At 38.6% G+C, this 20,735-nt stretch overlaps 1 protein-coding gene across 7 annotated transcripts in view; it reads left to right on the forward strand.

Moving 5' to 3' along the window:
- CNTNAP4 (contactin associated protein family member 4) overlaps positions 1-20,735 on the forward strand; it is a 259,706-nt gene that overhangs the window by 36,308 nt on the left and 202,663 nt on the right. For all 7 annotated transcript variants that reach the window (XM_024735646.1, XM_024735648.1, XM_024735652.1 and 4 more), the window contains exon 2: positions 401-511. In XM_024735646.1, coding sequence (XP_024591414.1) covers positions 401-511 — 111 coding nt within the window. The remainder of the gene's footprint in view (positions 1-400; positions 512-20,735) is intronic.

The following is a 20,735-nucleotide window of genomic DNA, read 5'->3' on the forward strand; positions in this document are numbered from 1 at the left end:
TTCTCTATGTTGTGATGTTTCTCTTTACATCACATGTCTTTTGGCAACCCTAAGTTCTTAGTTTTAATCTAGTTAAGTTTATAATTCTTTCCTAGTATACATTTATTTATGTAAATTAGGAATACCGATTAGGTATTTTTGTTTCTTGTGTAAGTAAACCGTTTCTATCTCAAGATACTGTTTTGTAATTTCTACGAAGTTTTCCTTCTTCATTTCCATATGCTCTTGTCTTTAAATTCTTTTTCTCTTATTGAACTTACACTATATATAAGCAGTGGGCCTATTGTTAGAGATCCTAGATTTATTGTTTTGTTTTGTTTTGTTTATTGTTTTATCTGTTGAATCCAAGTAAGCTGTCAGCACATTACTAACCTGAATGTGGAATTTTTCCTTTTGGCAGACGATTGTGATGACCCTCTGGTGTCTGCCTTGTCTCAGGCATCATTCAGCAGTTCATCCGAACTCTCTAGCAGCTATGGTCCTGGATTTGCAAGGCTAAATCGAAGAGATGGTAAGTCTGCTTTTTCTGCTCTGATTGGTTCATGACGAATCTCATTCATCTTCCATTCTCTTTTAGTAAAATCATTGTAAGTGATATATTGTAAAAGGTAATAAATTTCTTAATAAGCAAATGGCAGAAACTGATGGGATGTTCATGACAGTTAGGATTGGCTCTAGAATGGCAAAGGCTTGCACCTGTTCCGAGATCTTGTATCATCATTTTAGTGCCCAAATAATTGAATTCCCTAAATCTGGCGATTTTTTTAATGTATCTTATAAAATAAACTTTTCTTTAGAATTTTTTTATTTTTTAATTGAAATATAGTTGATATACTATATAATTTTAGTTTTAGGTGTACAATATATTGGTTTGACATTTAAATACACTGTGAAGTGATCACCATGTTATGTCTAGTAACCATATAAAGATATTACGGTATTATTAACCATATTCCTTATGCTGTATATTACATCATAACTAGAGGTTTGTACCTCCTAATTCCCTTCACCTATTTTACTCATCCGCTCAACCCTCCTCCTCTTATAACCACCTCTTTGTTCTCTGTATCTTTGTTGTTAGTTCTGTGTATCTAATTTCATTCTGTTTTGTTTGTTTTTTAGATTCCAGATATAAGTGCAATCATACGGGTTTGTCTTTCTCTGACTTATTTCACTTAGCATAGTACCCTCTAGATCCATCTAAGTTGTCGCAAATGGCAAGATTTTATTTTTTTAATGAAAAATAAACATTCCACTGTATATGTATGTACCACATCTTCTTCATCCATTTATCTACAGAGGACACTTAAGTTGCTTCCATACCCTGGCTATTGTAAATAATGCTGCAATGAACATAGGAGTGCATATATCTTTTTGAATTAGTGTTTTTATTTTCTTGGGGTAAATACCCAGAAGTGAAATTGCTGGACCTTATAGTATTTCTGTTTTTAATTTTTTGAGTAACCTCCATACTGTTTTCCATAGCAGCTGCACCAGTTAATCCCACCAGCAGTGCACCAGGGTTCCTCTTTCTCTACATCCTTGCAGACAGTTGTTATTTCTTGCCTTTTGGATGATAGCCATTCTGACAGGTGTGAGATACATCTCACTGTGGTTTTGATTTGCATTTCCCTGGTGATGAGTGGTGTTGAGCCTGTTTTCAGGTGTATGATGGCCATTTCTATGTATTCTTTGAAAAAATGTCTATTCAGGTCCTCTGCCAATTTTTAAACTGAATTGGTTGTTTTTATGATATTGAGCTGTATGAGTTCTTTGTATATTTTGGATATTAAACCCTATTCGAATATGTCACTTGCAGATATCTTCTCCCATTCAGTAGGCTACCTGTTTGTTTTGTTGATGGTTTTCTTCACTGTGCAGAAGCTTTTTAGTTTGATTAGGTCTCATTTGTTTATTTTTGGTTTTGTTTCTCTTGCTTGAGGAGAGGGATCCAAAAATATATTGCTAAGACCAATATCAAAGGGCATACTGCCTATGTTTTGTTCTAGAAGTTTTATGGTTTCAGATCTTACATTGAAGTATTTAATCCATTTTGAGTTTATTTTTGTATATGGTGTGAGAAAGTAGTCCAGTTTGATTCTTTTGCATGTAGTCTGATTTTTCCAACACCATTTATTGCAGAGGCTGTCTTTTCCCCATTGTATATTCTTGCCTTCCTTGTTGTACATTAATTGACCATATAACATGGTTTATCACATCAATTGATTTGCAGGTATTGAGCCATTTTTGCATCCTTAGGATAAATCCCACTTGATCATGGCATATGATCCTTTTTAATGCATTGTATATTTTGATTTTTGCATCCATGTTCATCAGTGATATTGGCTCGTAATTTTGTCTGTGTGTGTGTGGTGTCCTTGTCTAGTTTTGGTATCATGGCGATGCTGGCCTTTTAGACTGAGTTTCGAAGTATTCCTTCCTCTTCAATTTTTTGGAATAGTTTGAGAATGATAGATGTTAACTCTTCTTTAAATGTTTGGTGGAATTCACCTGTGAAGCTGTCTAGTCCTGGACTTTTGTTTGTTGGGAGTTTTTTGATTACTGATTCAATTTCATTACTAGTAATTGGTCTGTTCAGATTTTCTGTTTCTTCCTGATTCATTCTTAAAGATGGTATGTTTCTAGAAATTTATCCATTTTTTTCTATGCTATACAATTTTTTGTTGTATAATTATTTGTGGTGATCTCTTATGATCCTGTGTATTTCTGTGGTGTTGGTTGTAACTTTCCCTCTTTCGTTTCTGATTTTATTTGTTTGGTTCTTCTTTTTTTCTTGGTGAGTCTAGCTAGAGGTTTATCAATTTTGTTTATCTTGTCAAAAAACTCAGTTCTTTTTTTCATTGGTCTCTTTTTTTCTTGGTTTCTTTTTTTGTTTGTTTTAATTACTGCTCTGCTCTTTATTATTTCCTTCTGCTAACTTTGGGCTCTTTTCTTCTTTTTCTACTTCCTTTACGTGTAAGTTCAGGTTGTCTATTTGACATTTTTCTTGTTTACTGAGGTAGGCCTGTATTGCCATGGATTTCCATTTTCATTTTTCTCAGGGTATTTTTAAATTTCCTCTTTGATTTCTTCAATGACCCATTGGTGGTTTGGTAGCATATTGTTTACACTCCAGTGTTTATGTTTTTTCTAGTTTTTTTCTTGTAGTTAATTTCTAGTCTCATACTCATATGGTCAGAAAAGATGCTTGATATGGTGTCAGTTTTCTTAAATTTACTGAGACTTTTTCTTGTGGCCTAGCTTGTGATCTGTCTTGGAGAATGTTCCATGTGCACTTGAAGATAATGTATATTCTGTTATTTTGGGATGAGATGTGCTGTATATATCAATCCATCTGGTCTAATGTGTCATTTAAGGTCAGTGTTTCCATTTGGATGATCAGTCCATTGACGTAAGTGGAGTGTTAAAGTCCTTTACTGTTATTGTATTACTGTCAATATCTCCCTTTATGCTTGTTAATATTTGCTTTATATATGGATGTGCTCCTATGTTGGGTACATATATATTTACAAGTGTTATGTCTTTGTTGGGTTGATCCCTTTAGCATTTTGTAATGTCCTTCTTTGTGTCTCATTACAATCTTTTTTTTTTTGTGGTACACGGGCCTCTCACTGTTGTGGCCTCTCCTGTTGCGGAGCACAGGCTCCGGACACGCAGGCTCAGCGGCCATGGCTCATGGGCCTAGCCGCTCCGTGGCATGTGGGATCCTCCCAGACTGGGGCACGAACCCGTGTCCCCTGCATCGGCAGGCAGACTCTCAACCACTGCGCCACCAGGGAAGCCCACAATCTTTGTTTTAGTCTGTTTTGTCTGATATAATTACTGCTAACTCAGCTTTCTATTTCCATTTGCATGGAATTTCTTTTTCCATCACCTCACTTTTAATCTGTGAGTGTCTTTAGGTTTGCAAGGAGTCTTTTGTAGGCAGCATATATATGGGTCTTTTTTTTTTTTTAATCTATTCAGCTACTGTATGTCTTTTGACTGGAGCATTTAGTCCATTTACATTTAAAGTAATTATTGATAGGAATGTACTTATTGCCATTTTGTTAATTGTTTTCTGGTTATATTTGTAGTTCTTCTCTGTTCTTTCTTCTTTTCTTGTTCTCTTCCCTTCTGATATGATGATTGTCTTTAATGTTATATTTGGATTTTTTTTCTCTTTTTTTGTGTGTATGTGTTATAGGTTTTTGGTTTGTGGTTCTATGAGGTTCATATATAATTATTTATTATATATAGGTATCTATTTTAATTTGATGATCTCTTAAGCTCGAACACATTCTAATAACTCTATGTTTTTAGTCCCTCCACCACATTTTATGTTTTTGACATCATGTTTTATATCTTTTTATTTTGTGTATCCCTTAAATACTTATTGTAGATACAGATGATTTTACTACTTTTGTCTTGTAACTTTCCTACTAGCTTTATAAGTGGTTGATCCACTACCTTTACTATATGTTTATCTTTACCAGTGAGATTTTTTCCTTTTGTAATTTTCTTATTTCTAGTTGTGGCTTTTTCGTTTCTTCTTAGAAGTCCCTTTAACATTTCTTATAAGGCCAGTGTAGTGGTGCTGAACTCTTAGCTTTTGCGTCTCTGCCAAACTCTACCTGTCCTTCAAACTTGAATGATAACCTTGCTGGGTAGAGTATTCTTGGTTGTAGGGTTTTTGTTTTGTTTTAAGATTTTTTGATGTGGACCATTTTTAAAGTCTTTATTGAATTTGTTACAATATTGCTTCTGTTTTATGTTTTGGTTTTTTGGCTGTGAGGCACATGGGATCTTAGCTCCCCAATCAGGGATCGAACCCACACCCCATGCATTGGAAGGCAAAGTCTTAACCTCTGGACCGCCAAGGAAGTCCCTTGGTTGTAGGTTTTTTTCCTTTCATTACGTTGAATATGTCATGCACTCCCTTCTGACCTGCAAAGTTTCTGCTGAAAAGTCAGCTGATAGTCTTATAGGAGTTCCCTTCTAGTTGCTCTTCTCTTGCTACTTTTAAGATTCTCACTTTAATCTTTAATTTTCCCATTTTAGTTATAATGTGTCTTGGTGTGGACCTCTTTGGGTTCATCTTGTTTGGGACTCTGTGCTTCCTGGACCTGGATATCTGTTTTCTTCCCCAGGTTAGGGAAGTTTCTGGGTGTTATTTCTTCCAAAAATTCTCTGGTCCTTTTTCTCCCTTTTCTTCCTCTGGGACCCTATAATGTGAATGTTCCTATGCTTGATGTTGTCAGAGGTCCCTTAATTACCTTTATTAAAAACTTTTTTTTTCCTGTTCAGTTTGGTTGATTTCCACTACTCTGTCTTCCAGATAACTGATCCATTCTTCTGTATTGTTTAATCTACCATTGATACCCTCTAGTGTGTTTTTTACGTCAGTTGTTTTATTCTCCAGCTCTTATTTCTTCTTAAATTTTCTAACTCTTTGTTGAAGTTCTCACTCTGTTCATCCATTCTCCCAAGATTGGTGAACATCTTTATGATCATTATCTTGAATTCTTTATTGGGTAGATTACTTATCTCTGTTTCATTTAGTTCTTTTCCTGAGGTTTTGTCTTATTCTTTCATTTGGAACAGATATCTTTGTCTCGTCATTTACCCTAATTCTCTGTGTTTATTTCTATGTATTAGGTAGTTCCATTACATCTCCCAGTCTTTTTGAAGTGGTCTTCCATAGGAGATGTCCTCTGGGCCAGCAGCACACTCCCCTCTGACCATCAGACCTAGATGCTCCAGGGGTGTCTCCTGTGTGGGCTGCATGTGCCCTTTTGTTACGGCAGGTGGGCGGGCTGGCAGGTGGGGCTAACCCCCAACCTGGCTGGCTATGTGACCTGGTGGTGCATGGCTGTTGTGGGCCCACTGGTGAGTGTTGTCGGCTCCTGGCACTAATAGGCTAGAGAGAGGATTCCAGAATGACACTTGCAAGTGCTGGTGTCAGCTCAGTAGAAGGAGATTCCAAAAATGGCCACCACCAGTGTCTCATTACCCAGGGGAGTCTCAGCTGCCTCCTGTCTCTCTGGGAAGCTCTCCACGGGCATTAAGTGAGTCTGACTCAGGTGCCTTTCAAACTACTGCCTCTACACTGGGACTTGGAGTATGTGAGATTTTCTGCACACCCTTTAAGAGTGGAGTCTCTGTTTTCCAATGCCCTCTGGCTCTTCCAAACATACGCCCTGCTGGTTTTCAAAGGTTGACTTCTGGGACCTCTTTTTCCCTGTGCAGGATCCCTGGGCTGGGAGCCCTATGTGTGGCTTGAACACCATGCCCCTCACGGAGGACCTCTGTTGCTATGATTTCCCTCATGTTTGTGGGTCACTGATCCTGTGCTGGGGTTACTGACTAGACTCCATCTCTGTCCCTTCTACCTGTCTTGTTGTGGCTTTTTCTTTATATTTTAGTTGTGGAAAATCTTTTCTTATCTTCATGTTGTTCTCATAAATAGTTACTTTCTTTTCTTTAATAAATTTATTTATTTTTAGCTGCATTGGGTCTTCATTGCTGCATGAGGTCTTTCTCTAGTTGCGGCAAGTGGGGGCTATTCTTCGTTTTGGTGCACAGGCTTCTCATTGCGGTGGCTTCTCTTGTTGCAGAGCACGGGCTCTAGGCACACAGGCTTCAGTAGTTGTGGCTCGCGGGCTCTAGAGCGCAGGCTCAGTAGTTGTGGTGCACGGGCTTAGTTGCTCCGCGGCATGTGGGATCTTCCCGGGCCCAGGCTCGAACCCATGTCTCCTGCATTGGCAGGCGGATTCTTAACCACTGCACCACCAGGGAAGCCCTGACAGTTACTTTCTAAGTAGTTGTTATTGTGGTGTGTGTGTGGGAGGAGGTGAGTTCAGGGTCTTCCTACTCTGCCATCCTGATCCTAAAATATACTTTTCTACAACAATATACAATCATGATGTATACAGTAGCCATGAAAATTTAATTGGCCCTCTATTTCAAGATAAGCAAGGAAGTTTGCAAGAAGCGATTTTAAAAGTTGCTAGTTATTTAACAGTAATCATCCCTAAGTTTAGTTAATTCTCGAAATGAATGACATGACTTTCTCTCCTGTTGAGGAATGGGAAGTTAATAAGCTTTCGTGCTCCTTTAGGAATACTCAGTTCGTATTGTTGACTATCTCTTAGGTAGGTTGTGTTTGATTGCTTGAGTATGTTTAAAGAAAAGTGCAGATAATTAAATGGCAACTTGCTATAGATATAAGAGAATTTCAAAACTCTCTGCACTTAAAGACAAGGTATCGTTATTATCCCTTTCTATAATATGCTAAGGCAAAACCCATCTGCTCATGCGTTCTATGGAAAGAGGATTGGCAATACTAACAAAGAAAATATTTTTAACAACCATAAAAAATGACACTGACATCATATATTATTAAAACCGTGATTCACTCATTTATTATTCCCTTCTCACATGCTGCAGCTACTTCTTCTAATTTTACTCCTTGATCTTATCCTTTGTGCTGTTGTTTAATGTTTGAGTACATTGAACATTGGACATAACAAATAGATTGTGTGTGTGTGTGTATGTGTGTGTTGCCATATGGTCCATGTTATAAATATCTAACTCTGTAGCATGGGTTTATTTAAAAAATTTTATCTGATATTATTTGATACAGTCCTCTATGTGTGTTTCTTTTTTTTAAATTAGATATAATTGCCATAACTTTGTGTTTCTTAGTGTGAGAATATCATTGGAGAGTAATAACTGAGATCCTTGTATCAAATGGAGAATTTTGTGGGCTTTGAATATATTTGTGTAGATAATTCTTGTCTGTTACATTTATTTGCCTTATAGTGAAAGTTATTGTCACATTGGACTATCTCTTCCTATTTTCAATTCTGAATCCCTTACCACAGGCAAGTGGGATTTCCTAGCCCTGTGGGGGTCAGTCCAGATCCTGAACCAATGGTCCTTTCCATAGGAATGCTGTCATCACAACACTGACCTTAGAATGAAGTTTCTATCTTATAGTTCTTTTTAAAGTAAAGCAGAGTTTAGCATTTACCACCACTCCATTTGAGTTATAATAAGGTTTCATAGGATTTGGCCCATCAAAAGAGATACAAAATTTAATATAACTATTTATCTTTATTTTCATTTGTTGAGGTTCAATAAATCTCTCTCTCTATATGTATATATATAATATGTTATTGATTTGATCAAATCATATTTTTCATTAATTTATATACTCATCAGGAGTCTCTATCAGTAGGACTCATTTTCATTCTTTTTTTTTTTTTTCATTTTCATTCTTAACTCATTTCTATGGCTCTTGGTGAAACACAGTATTAAACTTCATGAATCTCATTTGCATGTTGATGAAATGGAGAAACACAACAGGATCGTTTTAATTATCTTTTGCTGGTTGTCAACCTGCTTGATTACATTTTTCTTTTTTATTTAGTTTTTCTTTTTTTACCTATTAATTACACGAAGTGTTCACAAGAGAATATCAGATTTTGAATGATTTATTAAAGGCTGTATATTATATTAGTATGCTGACATTCCTTGTGTTATTTAAATCAGGCTATGGAAGGGTGTTCAGCTAAGTCAGCAGGTCATGTATAAATAAACTGAATCAGCAAATAAAGATCCTGGTATCCTAGAAACACAGATAGGGTTACCTTTTTGCTATGGAATCTGGAAAACTTAGAGCCAAAGAACAGAAAAGCAAGAAATGAGGAATCAAGCTCAACAACCCACTGCTTTCCATCTGTGAGATAAGAAGTGCCCTGGGTAACACTGTGATAATGACTAGGCCCTGTAATGGGGAAAGGAAATCAGAAAAAGACTACAGTTAAATGTCCATTTCTACCAGTAGGGAAGAAGAAAATTTACTTTTTTTGAGGTATATTAATTTAATTTTGTCACTTAATTCCATTGTGGGTTGAAATGTGTCCTTCAAAAGGATACATTCACATCTTAACCCTGATACCTATGAATGTGACCTTATTTAGCCCTAGAGTCTTTGCAGATGTGATCAAGTTAAGATAAGGTCATATTGGATTAAGGTGGGCTCCAGATAAGGCTTTATAAGGAGAATGAGATTTGGAGACACAGGAACAGAGAAGACAGAGACAAGAAGGCCAGGTGAAGACAGAAGCAGAAATTCAAGTAATGCAGCTACAAGCCAAGGAATTCCAAGGTTTGCCAGTAACCACCAGAAGCTGGGAAGAAGGATCTTTTAGAGGATGCGTGACTGTGACACCTTGATTTTGGACTTTGGGTCTCCAGAACAGTGAGGGAATAAATTTCTGTTACTTTAAGCCAGTTTGGGATACTTCGTTACAGCCACCATAGGAAACTAATATATATTTTGGAACTGTAAGTTTAGTGCTACTGAAACAAATATTTAAAAATATGGAAGTGGCTTTGGAATTGGGTAATGGGCAGAGGTTGGAAGAATTTTCAGGTGTGTGATAGAAAAATCCTAGATTGCCTTGAAGAGACTACTGTTGGTGGAAATGTGGAGGATAAAGTGCTTCTGGAGAGCTCTCCAAGAGAAAAGAGGGTCATATTATGAGACACTGGAGGGAAGGCAATCCTGGTAATAAAGTGGTGGGAAAGTGGAATGAGTTGTGTTCTAGTGTTGGGTGGAAAGGAGAATTTGTAAGTGATGAGCTTGATATTTACCTCAGAATGTTTCCAAGCAACATATGGAAGATGTGCCCTGGTTTCTCCTTGCAGCTTATAGTAAAACACCGGAGGAAAGGAATAAATGGAGGAAGGAGCTGTTAAGCGAAAAAGGAACCAGAATTTGATGAGTTGGAAATCTCTCAGCCTATCTATACTGCAAAAAATGCTCTAGAGAGAACATCAAAGATGTGGGCTCATTTTGCTAAAGAGATTAGGAGTGTGACTCATGAATGCAGTCCATCATCTTACCTGAACCCTGGAATACAGCTGGGGTTATCCAGAAAGATCTGTGGAGGACACACTTCTGTCAATTGCATAGGAGGCAGTTTTTGAGAATTTTATCCTAGCAGAAACACTACTTGCCTAGACTGAAAGAGACGGAAGCTAGGCCAGCAAGGTCTCCATGGGTCCTGAGTCTGGGGCCAGTGGGGCCTCTGCAGGACCAGGGGGCAGAGCATCAAGCCACAGAGGATTATACTCGGGCCTTGAGACTTACTGGAATTTGCTCTGCTGGGTTTCAGACTTGCTTTGGACCCATAACCCCTTTATTCCTTTCAGTTTCTCCCTTTGGGAATGGGAATGTCTATCCTATGACTGTCCCATTATTGTATTTTGAAAGCAGATAATTTGTTTTCTAGTTTCACAGTCCACAGATGGAGGTTTTCCTCAGGATGTACCATACCCAGAGTCTCACTTACGTCTAATTCAGATGGTTTGGAAGATAAGATTTAGGATTTCTTGTGTTGATTGTATTTAGATGAGATTTTGGACTTAGAGTTGATGCTAGAATGGGTTAAAACTTTTGGGGATTTTGGGATGGGGTGAATGTATTTTGCATGATGATGACATGAGCAAAGGGTAGATTTCTGTGAGTTGAATTGTGTCCCCCTAAACAATATATTCAATTCTTAACACCTAGTACCTGAGAATGTGACCTTGTTTAGATCTAGGGTCTATGCAGGTATAATCAGGATGAGGTAATAATGGATTAGGCTGGGCCCTAAATCCAGTGACTGGTGTCCTTCTAAGGGGAAAGAGGTACACAGAGACACAGAGACAGAGGAGACAGAGGGAAGAAGTCCATGAGAAGATGGAAGCAGAAATTGAAATGATGTAGCTACAAACCAAGAAATGTCAAACATTGCCAGCAAGCACCAGGGGGAGAATTTTTCTCTGAAGCCCGCAAAGGGAGCATGGCCTTGCTGACACCTCAGTTTTGGACTTCTAACCTCCAAAACTGTGAGAGAGTAAATGCTATTAAGCTGTGCAGTTAGTGACACTTTGTTATAGCAGCCCTGGGAAGCTAGTACAAGTGCCACTGGGTAAGTGACTTCTTTTGTACTTTTTTTGCACTGGGAAGATGCATCTCAATTTGAACCTGACAGATTTCATAGCTCGGAGACGTGTGACCCAAAATTAACTGTAAACCACACAAACAAACAAAGACCAATTGCTACTAATACCGGCTTTGTAATGGAATTAAATCTCTCTGCCCTTGTATATTAGTCCCAGTTTTGCAGTTTCAGTGTACTTTGAATTACATTCAGCATCTTAAATCGTTGCTGTTATCAGTGTACAGTTCAGACAGGTTCTAGTGTGCCATTTGATGGTCCAAGTGTGTTCTTAGGGCAGAATATAAGAAGCCATATATGTAGAACTGTTCCTGAAGTTGCATTATAATCCAAATGGATTTTTTTTTATTTTCATGTACTTGGGAAACCTTGGAAATGGGTTATTGCAAACTGATGTGCTTGTATAATGCAGTAAATAAAACGGTGGTACACAGCAAAAACAAAATATTTGTATGTGTGAATGTAAACATATATATGTACATATGTTTAATTAAATAGCAGGTTGCTTCCATAAGTGACCAATACTGTGAGTTTTCTCTCCTCTATTCTGTAAGATCAAAATATTTCCTCTTTTGCTAAAAAGTGGAATGTATGTCTATATTTTCCCATTGTCTGTTTTATTTATCCACAGCTAAGCCCTTCTACTCTAAATGCTTATAAAGCAATGCTTTCCTCATGCCTATAGGGTTTGCTGTTAAAATCAAGCATCTATCTGTAGAGAAATCAGCATATTTAGTTACTTGACAGGGAGAACTCTCATTCTGGATGTACTTCTAGTGAGGAAAATTATAACATTCTATACAGCATTATTTGGCGATTGTTTTTCTCTTTTTTTGGCTTTATTGGGTCTTTGTTGCTGCGCGTGGGCTTTCCTCTAGTTGTGGTGAGCACTGCGCGGGCTTCTCACTGCGGTGGCTTCTCTTGTTGTGGAGCACCGGCTCTAGGCGTGCGGGCTTCAGTAGTTGCGGCATGTGGACTTGGTAGTTGTGGCAAACGGGCTCAGTAGTTGTGGCTTGTGGGCTCTAGAGCACAAGCTCAGTAGTTATGGCGCACAGGCTTTGTTGCTCCATGGCATGTGGGATCTTCCCCGACCAGGGCTTGAACCCATGTACCCTGCATTGGCAGGCAGATTCTTAACCACTGGGCCACCAGGGAAGTCCTATTTGGCAATTTTTACTGCCCTAAATCATTGTGCTTCTTTGCATGTAACTATTATGCTTAAATTAAAATCCCAGAGTTAAATCCCAAAGATATTCATGGTGCATGTCAGTGCTTAAGAGGATAGATGAGGTAAATGTTTCTTGCCATTAAACATATTGCATATAATCGTTTATAATTATCACATTTAAAATGATAAAATTAATATATTTGATAACCAGTACTTTATGAGGAAAAGAATAAGAGATGAATTTTGCTCAGGACTGAAAAAACTCAGGCCTCAGAAAAGGAGAGCCTCATTGGCATGGTGGGTGTAGGTCTGAAATGTACCTGATGGTCCCCAGGACCAGAAATGGGGCAGGTGAGCCTCACGAACTGAGTGTGGAGAATTGACTGCATTGGTGACCCCCTGTTTTTATAGAGTTGGCTAGAGAACAAAAGATGCCAACAGTTTATTTGCTTCCATATCAGCTGCTTCCCATCACATCCAGGATGCGATGTGCCTGAGTAAGCTCTCGGCCTGAATAACTACCTGAATTGCAAGCGTCCCACACCTCCATGCTGAGTCAGGCTGTAAGTGCCCGACTTGGTATTAGCTTTGCCCTATTTTTCTGTCTTGCCTTAATTGATCTCTGAGATTAGGAGATGTACAGTTCTTAATGTTAGGATGAGAGCGCTTAGACCTGACAAAAATTCCTGAATAGTTAGATACCTGGGAGTCACCCCTGTAGTCACAGGATGCAAGCTTCTCCAGCACACTTGAACCTTAGTTAACCTGCTCTGCTTCTCTCCTTTGTACTCCCGCCAGTGGATCATGACATTTTAGGTGAAGAGTGAACACTTTGGTGTTAGACTTATCTGGATCAATTCACCATTCCTGGGTTTAAATCATTACAACCTTACTTTTTTTTAAAATTAATTTATTTTTAGGAAGACGTTTTTAAATTCATTTTTTTAAGTAGGAAGTAATTTTTTAAAATTTATTTTTTAACATCTTTATTGGAGTATAATTGCTTTACAACGTTGTGTTAGTTTCTGCTGTATAACAAAGTGAATCAGCTATATGTTTACATATATCCCCATATCTCCTCCCTCTTGCGTCTCCCTCCCACCCTCCCTATCCCACCCCTCTAGGTGGTCACAAAGCATCAAGCTGATCTCCCTGTGTTATGCGGCTACTTCCCACTAGCTATCTATTTTACATTTGTCTCTTACTTTTTTAAAGACGGAAGAAATACTTAATCTCTATGCTTTAATTCTCTAGCTTTCTTTTGGAAGAATAGGGATAATACTGAAGTGGTTTTGGCTTTATTGAAAATGATCACGGCACTGTGGTGTAACCACAAGAATTACAAAAGCACAGTCCCAAGAGAACGTTAAACAGTTTCAGAGTGTGTCCTGCCAATTAACCCCACTTTAGCAAACCTCACAGGCCAAATATATACTTTATTTATACAAAGGTAATCTCAAAATTCAGGCATCCTTATAACTCTGGTAAGAGAGTCTTTTTATTCTTGATTAATTATAGAGCAAAGCAGGGTCAAAGAATTTTTTTTTTGAGCATTTATCTTTAGTTTTTAATTACTCTGCACAAGAATTTTATATATTAAGGGCAGACATTTGTTACAATAATTAATAAATTGGTAAAATATTTAATAAGCAGAATAGACAAAAATCAATTTTCCTTTCAAAAGAGCAAGGAAGTCTTCCTTCCCTTCCTATTAAAGAAAATACATTTTACTTTCCAAATATTTGTATATCTTGCCAGGCAAATGAAATCCAGCAGGATTTATGTCTTTCATATGATGAAGATCACCATATTTAAATGGTGCATTTACTGTGAAAGTAACTTTCTCAATCAATGTCCATAATATAGATGCACTTTCACAGTTCAGTATACAACTCAAAAAATTTTACAGCCCAATAGTAAATGTAAGTTTCCTGTTTGAATGAAGTCTAAAATACACAAGTCAGGGCCCTGACCATACAAAGGATAATATTCAAAGAAAGCTCACAGTTCAGAATCATCTGACTGTTTTTGGATCCTCAGCAATTTTTTTGTAGTAATTGGATTTAACAGCATTATAATTCTAATGAATGAGTTAAATCAGGGATCTCAAAATTTTGGAATCCCAGTATTAATCAACTACAAATAAGTATTAGCCCATATCTATCACCAACGACTTAGATGTTTCTTTCTAATGAATTGACCATTACATTTCCAAAGTTCTGAAATGGCCAATAGACCATAAAAAGAGACTTTTTTTTTTTTTTTGCGATACGCGGGCTTCTCACTGCTGTGGCCTCTCCCGTTGTGGAGCACAGGCTGCGGACGCACAGGCTCAGCAGCCATGGCTCACGGGCCCAGCTGCTCCGCGGCATGTGGGATCTTCCCGGACCGGGGCACGAACCCGTGTCCCCTGCATCAGCAGGCGGACTCTCAACCACTGCGCCACTAGGGAAGCCCTTGTACTGTATTCATTAAAGTATAGGAGAGTTTGCTCTCACTTCTGGGATTAATATAGAATCACTTCTTTTCTTCCATCAGTTCATTTGATTTAATGCCAGAGGCGATTGTCCTCCTGAATGTTTGGTTCTCTCTTACTTTGGATGTAGCTCTCGCTTCTGGGCCCTCTTCCTTAAGAACATGTTCTACTCTCTTCTGATCTCTTCTTGCTACTCCCTCAGTCTTACCCTTTATTGTCCTTGTCTGCCCTGTACCATGCTTTCTTCAGCTCTAAATCAGTTTGATAATGTAAGCCTAGTGAATGTGCCATGTAGCTGATCCTAAGTAATTTATAGCGACAAAAAATGCTGGTTTTGGAATCACAAAACCTAGGTTATAATACTAAATTGTGGGTGGTCTTGGGGAAAAGACATTTCCTCTCTTTTTTTCCTTTCCTGTAAAAGTATGGGGTTGAATTTGAGGATCTCTAAATTGTATGACAATGTACTCTTTTTATTTATAATATTCTGTAGGCACCATCTCTTTTCCTTTTGACTCACTCTAATAATGGAGATTTTCAAAGCATGTGAGTGAGTGACATTGATGGCTTTTCAAGAAGATGGGGAGAATCTTAAGGCAGACTGTCCTTCTAAGTCCTCTCAAACTAGAAGACACAGAATGTGCCTGGCTTAGGAAATGTCTTCAACTGTCATAAAATATAGGAATTCAAGTTATAAATATGAACCTATTGAAATTGATACAGGAACTTAAATTTAGTCAGTTAAAATACATTCATAAAATTTAAAATTATCATTAATATATAGGTTACACTTCTTTGTGTATATCTAATATTTTTCATTCTGTTGAGGAGGAAAATTTCACATGTAGGTACAGTGAAAATAAACAGTGAGTATGCAGTTGGGTGATGTATTGGGTTGAGTTCTCCCAAAAGCACAGCCTGGACCAACAATTGTGGTGCTAAAGGTTTATTAGGGGATGGTTCCCAGGAGAAGACAGAGAGGGAGTATAAGAAGCTGGATTAGCAAGGGGAAGAAAGCAACTTCAAGTGAAGTCCCACACACAGCCTGGTCTCCCAGGAAACTGGATGATAAAAATTTACCTGAGGCTTTGTCTTACCTCCCGTTAAAGGAACTGGCAAGGTGGCTAGCAAGGTGGCTGGCTTTGTGAATAATTTAGAAAAGCTAGTGTTTGAGCTCTAGTCTAAACCCTAGCTTCAGACATATAATAAAACACAACAAACGAGGTGGCTTAAACAACAGACCTTTTTTCCTTACAGTTCTGGAGGCTGGAAAGCCCAAGATCAGGGTGTCAGCAGATTCTGTTCCTGGCGAGAGCCTGTCCTGCCTTGCAGCAGCCTCTTTCCTGCCGTGTGCTCACGTGGCCTTTCCTTGGTGTTTGCATGTGGGGAGGGAGAGAAAGATCTGTCTTCCTTTTCTTATAAGGTCACTAATCCATCAGGGGGGTCCCACTCTAAAGACCTAATCTAAACCTAACCACCTCTGCAAGGTCCCAAATACCGTCACATTGCGGTGTATGGCTTCAGTGTATGAATTTGGGAGGTAGGGGTGGAGACGCGCTCAGCCCATAAGAGTTAGCTGCCTTTCTATAAAGAAGTAAACCAGCTAGAAAGTGTTAACCGCTTGAAGATACCTGAGAAAAACCAAGATAGCCAGGCCTTCAGGGTCAAAGATCCTGGAGAAAAAGGAAATACCATATAGTGAGTCTGACATTTTCTACATGAAATAATAGAGCCTCAAAATACAGAAAGAAAAATGGACAGAAATAATAGGAGAAATAGACATTACAGATTGAAACACTAAACATAGAGGTTTTTAATATTTCTCTCTCTGTAGCTTATTTAAGAAGTATGCCAAAGAAAAGATCAGTGGAAATACAGATTTTAACAGCAGTTAACAAATTTGACAAAATATTTACATATGTAATTTATATTTATATAATGAGTAGCATATATAAACCGCTGCCTCCAAATACTGCAGAATACACATTCTTATCCAGAGTACCTAGAATATTCACTTAAATTTATTTGGCGCCATAAAAATTGTTTCAACAAATCTCGAAGGATTTATATCATGCAGAGTAGGTGCCCTAGTACAGTTGAATTAAGCTAGAAATCAATAATTAAAAAATACTTAAAAACTCAGAAAGGTGTGGAATTTAATTAACACACTTCTCAAAAAGAAATCTCGGTGGAAATTAGGGAACGTTTAAACTCACTGATGACAAAATACTATAGGTCAGAATTGTGAGATGCAGCTTAGATCAAATTGATAACCTTAACTGCACATAATACAGAAGAAGGAAAGCTAAATATTAATAACTCATGCATTGCCTACTTACTCAGTTTCTCAAGAAATTAGAAAGGGCAACAGATTAAACCCAAAGTAAGGAAAAGGAAAGGAATAAAAGAACAGTGCATCAATCAATGAAATAGAAAATATGCGATACAGACAATCAGTAAGACAAAAACGTAATAAGAGGATATTTTAACAGACTTCCTGCTAATAATTGTGAAAATTTTAATGAATTGAACAAATTATTTGAAAAATGCAGTCTGAAAAATTGTGCCCAAGAAATAAAATAAAATTTAAATGTTCCTCTGTCAGGTAAAGGTAGTAAATCCATAATTCACATGCTCCAACAGAAAACTCCAGGCTAAAATGAATTCATATGTGAATTCTTCCATACACTTTTAAGGGAGCTACGACTCGAATCTTACACATTCTCTTCCAGAAGACAGAAAAAAAGTCAAAATACTCCCCAACTCTTTCTATGAGACCAGCATAACCTTGATACCAAACCCTGTCAAGGACAAACAAGGAAGGAAAGTTAAAAGCCACTCTCTTCTCGTGAACAAAATATTGGCATACATGTGTGAAGGGGGTTGGACTTGGCCTCCGCCTGAGATGCTCTCTCTCGGCTGGGGTGCACATGTGTTCTGAAAGCATGGGGGGTTGCATAACCAGAGAAGCAGTGAAAGCAGGGCCTAGAGCTTTCTTGTCTGATCCATACGTAAGTATCTTGAGCATCTTACCTAGGAGAGGATGGAGCGGAAGTGTGACTATAGCTAACAGTAGAAGACCATATTTTTTGTATTCACTCATATTAGAGACTATTATAATTACAGATGTGCTGTTGTGTGTTGGACACCTCTTTGGCAACACATCTTCTCAGCCCCACCTCTTTCTCCAACCAGGACCAAGTTCAACTTCCCACAGGTGTAGCAGGGTCTCACATTGGGTGGTACCACTTACCTGCAGCTTCCTGCCCTGTGGCTCCTCTGATGCTGAGGGATGATCTGCTTCCAGGGAACCCACTGGGCACCATAAATTCAGATGGTGGTATGGGCACTGCTGCCTACCTGTGAGGCTACCTTGACCGACAGAAGATGAGAACTGATGTATAAAATCTTCCACCTTTGTCCTCAAGGGGGAAAGTTCTGAGCTGCATCTCATCAAAAGACTGCTTGGAAATGTTACGCTTCTCATTTTATTCATACATTGCTTTCCTGATTTTGTTTAGTTATCTGTATCTCATTGAGCTTCCTTAAGATGATTATTTTGAATTGTTAGGCCAGAGACCTTCATTTCTTTGGGGTCAATTACTGGAAATTTATTAGTGTCCTTTGGTGGTGTCATGTTTGCCTGATTTTTCGTGATCTAAGTAGCCTTGCGCTGTTGTCTGTGCATTTGAAGAAGCATCAGTGGGAAGGTCCCTGGGCAGGCAGGTTTAGTCCCAGACTGTGTCTGAGAGGAGCCAGAACTGATTCATAGGGGTGCTTCAGGGTCCATAGCTGGGACAAGGTCTGCAGGCCTGCTGCCTTCAGGGGCATGGAGGCACATGTCTCCTACCAGGTCCCAGGGCAGGTGGGACTGCTCTCGGATTGTGGCTGGGAAGGGCTGGAACCCAGTTACAGGGCCACTTCAGGGTGGGTGTGTCTCCCTCCGTGTCCCTGAGTGGGCAGGGCTGTTCCTGGTCTGCAGCTGAGAGGTTGTGGAGCTGGGTTCCAGGACCACTTCTATATCCATAGACAGACTAAGGTTTGAGGGCCTACCTCTGGGGGCAGGGTATGACGTGTATCCTGGCAAGACTGCTCCCTAACCGCAGCTGTGAGGGCCTGGGGCCAGGTGATGGGGCTACTTTAAGATCTGCAGTCACACCAACATTGGCTGCTGCCCAGCTGCTGAACTGCAGCTGGGAGGGCTGGGGCTGAGTTACAGGACTGTTTCAGAATCTCCTTTTGGATTAAAATCAGTGGGCCTACCTCCAGGGGGTGCCGTCAGGCGTGTCTCCTGGTGGGTCCCTGGGCGGGGCAAGACTTCTCTGGGCCTGTGGCTGGATCCCAAAGCTCCCACAAAGGGGCTTCTGTCCGTGGATGGCTGCCAGATTATTGTTGCTGAGGGGGTATGTGAGTGGGAGACTTCCTGTTCTGCCATCTTACTGACATCACTTCATATATTACATGTCTGTCTTGTCTGTCTGTCTCTCTAATAGTTCTGCAAATTAAAATCTGTTCCCATAAATTATCTCATCTGATTTTTAACTGTAACCCTTTTGAAGGCTGCCCTTCAGATGTAATTCCATGGGAAAAGATATACAAAAACTACATGAACTTAGAAGGACTTCTCTGTGTTTCTTCTCAAATAGGACTTTATATCAGAGATTTTCTCCCTCAGTGGGAACTGTTAGGTCCTTAAAGATCCAATAATTTAAGTAGAAAGCTAGCCTAAAATCACATTTCAGTGATTTGATGATTATTTGTTATTCTTCTCTTACCTTTTCCCTTGAGTCCTTTTTAAAAAAATTGACATATCATGAATAATAACAACAAAAGAAAAGGGACACATAAAATTGACTGTAAAATTGGCCATATAAAATACAACTGACTTAATAGACTATATAAAAATATCTGTATAAAAATGAAAAACAAGATCAGAGACTCCATGCCAAAATGACAATGTTTATGTGGGTTTTTCCAAAGCCTTGTCTTTGACCTTGGCATTGTGCCTGCCCTCCCTGAATGAGCTGGTCCACTGCCAAGGCCTCAGGAGGAGGCCTGTGCAGACACCTCCCACATTTGTGCTAGAGGAGAAACATGTCTAACAATCTCCTATCTCGTATTTTCAACTGCCTGCTGGAATTTTCCAGCTGCCTGCTACATGTCTTGTCTTCACAAAAAAGCTCAACAGAAGTCTTAAGTTAAATATATCACATCTAAACCAGCTTCTGCTTGTAATTATTTTTCTTTTCTGATTCTTGGTGGTTATCTTAATCACCATGGCTTAACATTCTTAGAATCACCTTTTATTTCTCCCTTGATCCCTCCTCCTGAAGATGATAAATCCTGTGTATTTGTGGTTTGCAATCTGTCTCTCTTACACTCTTTTTTTTTTTGGAGCGGGTTGGGGGAGGTTTCCATTGCTACTACCCTAATGCAGTTTTTGGATTTCTAACCAAGGTTATTTTAATAACCTTGCAATTTTGAAGTCATGCAACTTTGAGGCTTTCCTCAATAAAAATAAAATTTAAAGCACAGTTGTGACCTTGTTTTTTGCCTACTTAAGACTTTCAGTCCTACCTCCCTTGCATGTATAGGTGTTTCTGAACGTGCTTTCCGAAGTCCAGCTAATCTTATGCAGTGGTTGAGCAGATAATTTGGTAGTTTCAAGGAAAAAGGAATAAAAAATACTTTAAAACTTTTCACAGATTAAAGTGTAAGAATGTATGAATTGCCTGCAATTCACTAACAGAGTACAGGTATACCTTGTTTTATTGTGCTTTGCAGATAATCGTGGTTTTACAAATTTAAGGTTTGCGGCGGCCTTGTGTCGTCGAGCAAGTCTATTATTACCATTTTTTCCAATAGCATTTGCTCACTTTGTGTCTCTGGGTCATATTTTGGTAATTCTCACAATACTTCTAACTTTTTCATTATTATCAAATTTATTATGGTGATTTGTGATCAGTGATCTTGATGTCAATACTATGACTCAGTGAAGGCTCAGATGATAGCATTTTTTAGTAATAAAGCATTTTTAAATTAAAGTATGTACATTTTTAAAAAGATGTGATGC

Source organism: Neophocaena asiaeorientalis, unplaced genomic scaffold (assembly GCF_003031525.2).
Source record: "Neophocaena asiaeorientalis asiaeorientalis breed wild unplaced genomic scaffold, Neophocaena_asiaeorientalis_V1.1 scaffold40, whole genome shotgun sequence".
Lineage (NCBI taxonomy): Eukaryota > Metazoa > Chordata > Mammalia > Artiodactyla > Phocoenidae > Neophocaena > Neophocaena asiaeorientalis.